This window comes from Sinocyclocheilus grahami, unplaced genomic scaffold (genome assembly GCF_001515645.1).
Source record: "Sinocyclocheilus grahami isolate Dianchi unplaced genomic scaffold, SAMN03320097.WGS_v1.1 scaffold569.1, whole genome shotgun sequence".
NCBI classification, from domain to species: domain Eukaryota; kingdom Metazoa; phylum Chordata; class Actinopteri; order Cypriniformes; family Cyprinidae; genus Sinocyclocheilus; species Sinocyclocheilus grahami.
In genome coordinates this window covers 651,269-661,920 of record NW_015505748.1, presented here as the reverse complement: position 1 = coordinate 661,920, position 10,652 = coordinate 651,269, and the positions used below count along the sequence as shown (strand labels likewise).

The 10,652-nt window shown below is 33.2% G+C and overlaps 1 protein-coding gene across 1 annotated transcript; it reads left to right on the top strand.

Moving 5' to 3' along the window:
• Nucleotides 1–539: 539 nt before the first annotated feature.
• Nucleotides 540–5,826, top strand: dhrs7cb (dehydrogenase/reductase (SDR family) member 7Cb). Its single transcript, XM_016239582.1, has 6 exons — nt 540–675; nt 2,108–2,264; nt 3,550–3,662; nt 4,624–4,834; nt 4,921–5,013; nt 5,630–5,826. Exons 2-6 carry the CDS (start codon nt 2,111–2,113, stop codon nt 5,797–5,799), a joined length of 741 nt encoding a protein of 246 aa, XP_016095068.1. The 5' UTR covers nt 540–675; nt 2,108–2,110; the 3' UTR covers nt 5,800–5,826.
• The last annotated feature ends 4,826 nt before the right edge of the window (nt 5,827–10,652 follow it).

The window sequence follows — 10,652 nt, the reverse complement described above, 5'->3', positions numbered from 1 at the left end:
TGTGCATTTTAACAATATTTTACATATACACTATCAATAAAATAAATTTTAAAAAATATATAAAATCTATACATTTTAACAATATTTTACATATGCACCATCGATAAAATAAAATTAAAAAATCTATAAAAAATTATACAAATTGTGCATTTTAACAATATTTTACATATGCACTATCCATAAAATAACATTTAAAAAATCAATAAAAATGCTGCATTTTAACAATATTCTACATATGCACTATCAATAAAAAAACTTTATTTTACATGTATGTTACATGTACTTACTGTATTAATAACAGCGTTATGCATTACATGCAACTAACCCTAAACCAAACCCTATTCCTAACCCTAACTAAAGTATATGTAGTTAATTAATATTACTCAAAACTTGAATGTATAATTACATTTTAACAGACATCTTAAAATATATAATTTTATACAATGCAATATAGAAAGAACCTCAAGGTACCCTTGAATGCCTCTCTACATGCCTGAGATAGTATTCACAACATGCATGAGCTCAGTCGCTCAGCCACATGCTATTAAAAGAGCCGTGATCCAGACGAGTACCGCGGCTGGATGAACAGGGAGGACGGCAGGCTTCAGTCTGCTTTCCTGACCGGACAACAACACACATTTCCACTGAAGGCTGGCTTAACTCTTTACACACACTGTAAGTACACTGAAAATAAAACAGATTATGGTCGCCTGCATGTAGGTTAGTGTGTGTGTGTGTGCTGTTGATTGGCACTATATATCAGTGCTGGTCAGGCGTTAATCTATCTGTGACACTGTTGCTTGTGTTGGACTTGGAAATGTTTTGATAAAAAGCAACAGAATGGTTGTTGGTTAAATCATTGAATGCCGTAACAGTGAGAGAGGCACATCTATTCTCTTCATGTATGTCCAAATATGTGCTTCTTGTGTGTCCAGTGTCAGTGGCGAGAGCTTGGCTAATTATAGATCTTGTCCTCAGCCACACTTTTATGGAACTAGTGACACGCATTACTGTATACAGCTGATCAGCATTTGTTAAACAAATAGTTCGCACACAAATAAACATTTACTGTAAATGTACTCACCCTCAGGCTTTCCAAAATGTAGATGAGTTTGCTTCTTCTTCAGATTTGGAGAAATGTTCACCAACAGATCCTCTGCAGTGAATGGGTGCCGTCAGAATGAGAGTCCAAACAGCTGATAAAAACATCACAATAATCCACACCACTCCAGTCCATCAGTTAACATCTTGAGAAGACAAAAGCTGTGTGTTTGTAAGAAACAACTCCATCATTAAGACTTTTTACTAAAAACAAGTCCATAATCCATAATAATGCTTTCTCCAGTGAAAAAATGGTCTGGTCTGAATCAGGTCAAAACAGTCCTAAACAGCTCTGAACAAATATGTGGGTGGATTTTGATGTGAGAGGAACGTCTTTATGGATTTGTTTCTTATAAACACATAGCTTTTGTCTTCACAAGACATTAACTGATGGACTGGAGTGGTGTGGATTATTGTGATGTTTTTATCAGCTGTTTGGACTCTCGTTCTGACGGCACCCATTCACTGCAGAGCATCCATTGCTGAGCAAGTGATGCAATGCTACATTTCTCCAAATCTGATGAAGAAACAAACTCATCTACATCTTGGACGACCTGTGAGTGAGCACATTTTCAGATTATAATTATTATTATTATTATTTTGGATGAACTCTTCCTTTAAAGAGATAGTTCACCCTTAAATGAAAACCCCACCATTAACTCCCTTTATATGGACAAAAGATTCAAAGAAAGTCAGTGGTAATCGAGGCTGTCAGTCACTAACATTCTGTTTAACATCTTCTCTTGTGCAGGGAAGTCATACAAGCTTGAAACGTCATGAAAACATTTCATTTTTGGGTGAACTATTCATTTAAATGTAGTCAAGCCAAAAATGTTGACTTGTAAAACAATGATACTGTAGCATCTGTCACAGTGTAACGGGAAGTGTTCATCGCATCTTTCATATGTCTCCAGTTTAGAAAGTAATGAAGGATCATTTCTTGTAAGCTCACATGCAAAGGTTTTGTTTTAGTTATGAGATGAACTCTATTTTTCTTGGTTTTCAGAAGATGGGTGTCCCATCGGTTATGGTGCTGCCGCTGCTGATCGTGGTTTTCGCTGGAGTTTATTACGTTTACAATGAGGTCATGCGCTTCATGTCCAAGTCCATGGTGCGGAACAAAGTTGTGGTGATCACAGACGCCGTGTCCGGAATGGGAAGTGGTAATGCTTCATTAATGGTCTATTACTTACTACTTCACCACAAAATTAAACAAAGCCAGTATAAAACTTGGCTTCCACTCAATTTTTTTGTTCCAATACGACACTCTCAAAAATAAAGTTTCCAAAAGGAAGTTTTTGCAGTGATGCCATAGAAGAACCAGTTTTGGTTCCCTGAAGAACCTTTCAGTGGTCACTTCTTAAAAGAACCATTTTTTCTTAGTGCGAAGATCATTTTAATAATCTAGTCCAGTGAAATGGTTCCATGGATATTGGAGATTCTTCATGGAACCATATAAATTCTTTTTATGTTTTATAAGAATATTTTATGATGGCCCGCCCTTTTTTTATTTTTTTATTTTTTAAACAATTGTTTATTGTCATAATCATGCTGCCATGTGTAATTATTAATTAATTAATTTATTTACATTTTACATTTCTGCTATTGTACACTGCTAAAATTATATTGTTTTCCAGTACAAATATATAAACATTCATAAATCAAGATATATTTACTGGAGAATCAAAATAGCATAATATATTAAGTATTGCTTTCTGAAAAATGGAACCCCATTTCCAGCACAGGTTAAAAAAAATTGCAACTTTTTATCTCACAGTTTAGACTTTTTTTATTTTTTTATTTGCAAGTATATATATATATATATACACAATTACCTTTTCAATTTTTATCCTACACTCTCAGAAAAAAAGGTTAAGTATTGCTTTCTGAAAAATGGAACCCCATTTCCAGCACAGGTTAAAAAAAATTGCAACTTTTTATCTCACAGTTTAGACTTTTTTTTATTTTTTATTTGCAAGTATATATATATATACACAATTACCTTTTCAATTTTTATCCTACACTCTCAGAAAAAAAGGTACAAAAGCTGTCACTGGGGCGGTACCTTTTCAAAAGGTACACTTTTGTACCTTTAAGGTACCAATATGGACTCTTTAGGTACAAAGTTGTGCCTTTTGAAAAGGTACCACCCAGTGACAACTTTTGTACCTTTTTTTCTGAGAGTGTATGGCAGAAGCAAGCTTTCATAAATTTCACTTTAAATGAAGTTTATTTTTCTGACCTCAGTGGCAGATATTTTTTGTGTTTTCAGTAAAAACTCAATTTGAAAACATTTTTCAGAAAATGACATATCTTAATATCTTTATATTAATATTTTTATTAGTGTTCCATATTGGCCAAACTTGATTTGCATTGCATGTATCCTCCACTGAGAAGGCATTTCTCCTGTATTGTCATCCTCTGATCCTGTCTTTGCCTGTTTGTCAGAATGTGCCAGACTGTTTCATGAAGGTGGCGCGAGGCTGGTTTTGTGTGGGCCGAGCTGGGATAAGCTTGAATCTCTGTATGATTCTCTGTGCAGTGGATCAGACCCCAGTAAAGTGAGTATTGAACCACATTATTAGACCTACAGTCCCAAAGTAAGACAGACACCATCAGCAAGCCTGTCTCATGTTCACTGTGATCACTCGCTCTCTTCACTTTCAGGATTTTGTGTGTCTGTGTGTCTCTGTCAGTGTTTCTTCCTCTGTCATGAACAATGGCAGGATTTCCTCCTGACAGCCGAATGTCCACGAGTCTCTTAAAATACTGGTCCTCTGCTGTTTCAAACAACATGTTGACTTCATTTATTTTGCCGTAAATCATACTGCCATGAGAAATGTTGCATTTTTAAATGCTATTAAAAAGCAAAAACCTGTTAATTTATGGCTGCAGTGTATAAAGACGTTAATTATTTAAAGCACTCTGTACTAATATGATCAAAGAACACTTCATTACGCATCAGAACATCATTTTTCTCTAGTAAAAATACCTTTAAAACAAAATAAAGTTACTTGAGAGGCAAAACTGCGTAAGATATTTGTTTTAAAATATTTTAATCTTAACTTTACTTTTAAAGACTTACATTTATTTATTTAAATTTTTGAACAATCAGTGGCTTGGAAAATATTAAACTAATCTTTAACCCCCACAAAAAAACACACAAAAAAAGTACTGTATAATATATATACTGCAACATTCTATGATGCTTAAAAAAATAGTGCACCAAAACAATTCAAATTTTTCTTCTTCCATTGAAAATCCTTTTTTCCAGTAAACATATCTAAATACAATGAACTCTTCTGCTCAGCAGTAATATTGTATATTATTATTAGTAATAATTAAAAATAACTGTTTACTATCTGATTATATTTTAAATTGCAATTTATAATTGATATATATATATATATAGGGTTAGGTACACACACACACACACATTACTGACCTCCAAAATAATTCTAAAAGTATGTTCAAGCATTAATGTGGCATCTGGTTTCCTACTATCTATACTTCCTGTTTCAGACTTTCACACCCAAGCTAGTGCTGCTGGACTTCAGCGATATGGAGAACATTTCGGATGTGATCACAGAGATCGGAGAGTGTTACGGCTGTGTGGATGTGCTGATATGCAACAGCAGCATGAAGGTCAAAGCACCGGTGCAGAATCTCTCTCTGGAGATGGACAAAACCGTCATGGACGTCAACTACTTTGGGCCCATAACGCTGGCCAAGGGTAGACGGCTGCAGAAACACAGCGAGGAACATGCCGATGGTTCATTGGCAGAAAGAATGTTAAAGCGCTGCTTGTTTTTGTTGCAGGTGTTCTTCCGTTAATGATCACGAGACGGATGGGTCAGTTTGTGCTGGTCAACAGCATCCAAGGGAAACTGGCTCTACCATTCCGAACATGCTGTAAGAGTCACTGCCATCACTTGCTCAGCAATGGATCCTCTGCAGTGAATGGGTGCCGTCAGAATGAGAGCCCAAACAGCTGATAAAAACATCACAATAATCCACACCACTCCAGTCCATCAGTTAATGTCTTGTAAAGCAAAAAAGACGTTTTTAACTAAAATACGAGTCTATAATCAATAATAACGCTTCATCCAGTGAAAAGGTAATTTGGTCTGAATCAGGAGAGAAATCTGCACAGATCAAGCACCGTTTACAGTCCAAAACAGCTCTGAACAAATACGTGGGTGGATTTTGATGTGAGAGACAACAGGAGATTGTCACTTTTTCACTGGAGGAAGCGCTATTATAGATTATGGATTATATGATTATATCATATTTTAGCTTGAAGCAACGGTTTGAAGTTAAAAACATCTTAATGATGGATTTGTTTCTTACAAATATGCAGCTTTTGTCTTCTCAAGGCGTTAATAGATGGAGTGGTGTGGATTATTATGATGTTTTTATCAGCTGTGTGGACTCTCATTCTGACGGCACCCATTCAAATTGAGCAAAATATGCAAATAAGGTATTAGTTAATTAAATATGCACTACTTTGCATCTGATGTGTTTTCAGATGCCGCGTCTAAGCATGCAGTCCAGGCGTTCTTTGACTGTCTGAGAGCAGAGGTGGAGGAGTACGGGATCTCCGTCAGCACCATCAGCCACACCTTCATTAACGCAGTAGCAGAGAACGGCGCTCCCTCCCAAACACCGTCCACCAACCGCCTCTGGGCCTGTGAGTAACCCGACTGGCACTGAGTCACAGCAACGCTCAATTATCAAAGTATTAGTGTAGTTACTTGTTCATTTTGTACAGCAAAAATGCTGACATACACCCTCAGACACATCTGGTTCCTGATGTCCGTGCTACACTAATTGCATCACACACCTTCTGTTTGCTAGTCTCTGTCGGTGTCACACCTTTGCTCTGATCCAGAAACCTAGTGAGAAACCTGCCTGTGTAGACAGGTTTTTAAGGCATCATAGGTGCACTATAGAGTGTTGCCAGATTGGGTAGGTATAGGCTTGGTTTTGACAGAAGTATGATTCATAAATTTTTATTGAAGCATGCATGAAATACATAAATATATTAGATTACATATTTTTAACTAAATAGTACCATTTAAATGCTTGTTGTGTTTTCTGTCTTTTTTCTTCAATGCATCAAGAAGTATGTAGAGATCACACATAAAGCTGCTCAGTATCAGCACCTAGTGGCACCTAGTGATGAAACAGCAGCACTGTTGCACCTGAAGATGGCAGTAAGCACAAGCCAAACACACACTGATGACTGACACACACCAGGAAACAACAGAGACACAGTACAAACATGTGCTTGATGAGGCGTACTGATATTCACAGTCAGGCTTTCATAAAGCATATGAATAATACATTTAATACATGTCTGTTCTATAATTAAACTAGTGTTCATATGTTATTGTCGCACGTGAGAGATATTGTAAACACAAAAACATGTTATTTGTACTTAAAAACGTTCTTAAAATATTAAAAATAAAGATTTAAAGAACATTAAATTTTGGGTGAAAAAGTTAGTAGAATGTGGTCAGAAAAGTTTAAGGAACTTTTAAATAACGCTCTAATAAGGACAAGAAAACTGGACATTTCAATGTTCTTGGAATATTGCAAATAAACATTTAAATAACTTTTTTGGGGGTGAAAATAAAATTATTAAAATATTGCACAAAAAAAAAAATGTGGTCACTTTTTTCCCCCCCATGTTCAATTCTTGATATTAACAAACCATTTAACTATGAGTTTTGCATCAATACACTCCTGATTTGCTATGTAGAATATGGTCATGCAGAATATGTGCTTTAATAAATTATATATATAAATATATAAATTGAATGCAGTGCTTCATTTTGCAAGAGATGTGAGGCATTTTGCATTTTGTGTGTGCAAAGTTTTAAAAAAAAAAAGAAAAAAGAAGCAAGGTTTTGAAAATGTAAGCGGTAAAAGAAAACAACTGTAATAATAGGCATGCTAATAAGCAACTAGTTAATAGTGAGAATTGGTTCTCCTATACTAAAGTGTTACCGAAAGTTTTTGTAACCTTTAAATAACTTATTTCTTTATTTATTGGTTATTCAAATGGCAAGTGAAAACTCCATTTGATCATTTTTTTTTCTTCAATTTTAACAATTTTTGTAATGGAAATTTGACTTTGTTCCCCTAAATGTTCAATAACATTGAAAAAATGACACAAACATCTAGTTAGAAGAACCTCCAACTAAAATGTTTCAGAAAAATGTTCACGGACAATGTGTAAATAATGTTTTTGTGCTAACGTGCGTGTGCTTTTTTTGAGTTTATTCTCATTTTAAAAGGATAGTTCACCCAAAAATTACAATTCTGTCATTAATTACTCACCCTCATGTCGTTCCAAACCCGTAAGACCTTCGTTCATCTTCGGAACCCAAAAGAAGATATTTTTGATGAAATCCGAGAGCTTTCTAAACCCTCCCATAGACAGCAAGGTAACTACCACGTTCAAGGCCCAGAAACGTAGTAAGGTCATTTTTAAAATAGCCCATGTAACATCAGTGGTTCAACCATAATTACGAGATTACTTTTTGTGCACAAGGAAAACAAAAATAACGACTTTATTCAACAATTCTTCTCTTCCGTGTCAGTCTTTGACGCACGTTCACGAGAGCACCAAGATGCATGTGTGTGATGCAGATTTCATCAGAAATATCTTATTTTGTGTTCGGAAGATGAACAAAGGACAGGTTTGGAACGACATGAGGGTGAGTAATGAACTATCCCTTAAGAGAACCTTGCCAGAACGTTCCCTCTTATCTGGGGAAATATTCACTGGAGAAAGAGGTGTGACAACTTGCCCCCTTAAAGGCTTTATCCAGTTCCTGCAGTGAGTGAGTGGTTACAAATATTGATGTGTGTGTGTTTCTAATAATTAAAACTTCAATAAAATAAAATAAAAATGCATAAATGCATTTTATTATATATAATTTAATATATATAATATATTTTATTATATATAATTTTTTAGCCTATACATATATATATATATATATATAATTTAAATTTTATTATAAAAATTAAGTAATGTACTTAAAAAAAAAATCAAGCTTTATTTTTAAGTGTTGCCATTTTTTTGTGGAAATCAACGTTATCCCATAAATGCTGTTAATTGAGTTTAATTTGTATACTGAACCCAAAATATTGCTTTTTAAAGTTGACATTTCTGAACAATATCTTAGGAAGCCCCACAGTGGCTTTTAAAAAATTTTTTATTCAAGAGCATTACATTGAAAAACATTTTGAGAGCATAGCATTTTGCATTTTGTTGCAACACAGACCATCAATATTTTTGAGCGATACACGATATAAAGCGTCTGACGCACACAACTCAATATAAAAAGACGATGCTTTTTTCATATTGCGTGTCATTCTGTACTGGCGATCTGGTAAATGGCCTACTAAAAAAAACGCTGAGTAGATGGTGGTGAGGTTGAGATGACACGAGGAGGGGGAAGAAAGGAGCCTCGCTTATTAATATTTAAAGGCTACATTTATTGACAGCGTGTTGATTTATGGGTGATGTGGCAGCGCTCTAATGAATCCGGCCAGTTCCAGCTCTTTAAATCAAGCGTAGCCTCTGATTGCACACCTGCCTCACTCACTGAATTAAAACACACCCTGATTTTCTCATGAATGCGCTGTGGCGGGATGATGTCCTTGTGTTTTTATTAATGTGCATGCAGGACTGGAGTTTCTCGGCATCGTTCGTCTCGTTTGACTGATGGAAACAAACACATCCCACTGGATGCTTTATCCCAGATTAGACTTTAATCTTGAGGATGGAGTTTGAATTAATCTTTTATTAAACTCTTACTTACAGGATACTTGGCTGGATTTACCGAGTTTCATTTTTCATTTCCGAGGAAAGTCGCTGCAGTTAGATACTGAAACACCTTAAGCCAGTCTTTGATTTTATTTAGCACAAATGAAAGGCTTTACATGAATCCGTCCTTCTGTAAGAAGCATTGTTTAAGATTTCATTCGTACATCATGGGCTTGGATGTCGGCCATAGCGACTGAAGGCCTCGTGTGACAGCAGATGCCGTAAATGAAGTCTTTGTTGCTCATGCAGTTGTCATTAGACTTGCATTAATGATGGTCTGCTAATTAGCGGCATTAATTACACTAATGGGCAGACATTATGACACACATGGCAGAAAGCTAAATCATTCATCCAACTGAAGGGAATCTGCTGCCTATATTCAGTCTTTCATTTCAGCAGTGAATGAATTTTCAAAATGTCAATTTCATTTCAAAATAAAATTGAAATAAACTTTACAATCTTTACGAATCTTACTGCCTTTGCACTGAAATCACAGATTGTTGAGACATGGGACAAAACACATTTACCAGCATGGAAGAAAGAAAGAAGTTTAAGATAAATAAATGTTAAATAAATAACTAAAAAATATAAATTAAATACATATTAAAATTATAGAAAAAACTAATAATTTAAATGAAATAGTTTAAAATAAATACATAAATAGTTTAAGCTAAATAAACGTTAAATAAATAAATTTTTAAAATATAAATAAAACAAAAATATAAAAATATAAATTAACAAATAAATATTAAAATAGTAATAAAATAGTTTAAAATACATAAATAGTTTAAGCTAAATAAACGTTAAATAAATTAATTTTTAAAATATAAATAAAACAAAAATATAAAAATATAAATTAACAAATAAATATTAAAATAGTAATAAAATAGTTTAAAATACATAAATAGTTTAAGCTAAATAAACGTTAAATAAATTAATTTTTTAAATATAAATAAAACAAAAATATAAAAATATAAATTAACAAATAAATATTAAAATAGTAATAAAATAGTTTAAAATACATAAATAGTTTAAGCTAAATAAACGTTAAATAAATTAATTTTTAAAATATAAATAAAACAAAAATATAAAAATATAAATTAACAAATAAATATTAAAATAGTAATAAAATAGTTTAAAATAAATAAATAGTTTAAGATAAATAAATGTTAAATAAATAAAAATAGAAACGAACAAATAAATATTAAGAATGTAAATAATTTAAAATAAACAAACAAATGAAAAATGAATGAATCATTTAAGATACTTAAATAATATTAAGTAAATAAAAATATAAATGAGCAAATAAATATGAAAAATAAATCATTTCTATTAAATAATTTCAAACAAATAAATTGTAAATAAAAACTAAAACTATCTAAATAAATAAATAAATATGAATGAATGAATGAATATTTATTTTAGGTGTTGCTCAAAGCAGTCAGATCTCATGTTGTTTAACAGTGTTGCTTACAATTCAATAGAGCTGACAATCAGTTTTAAAGCATCCTATATTATCAGTTAATTTTGAAAAGAAAGCTACATTTATCTGTATTTACAAGTAATATCTGACATGACAGTACTCATTGATTTTGTCTCTGATCCGTGTCGACACATATCGAGTGACGGCAAGAAAAACAAACACACAATTTGTGACCAAATGAATGAAGCATGAGGCTGCAGCAAACACAGGCAATAAATAACTCTG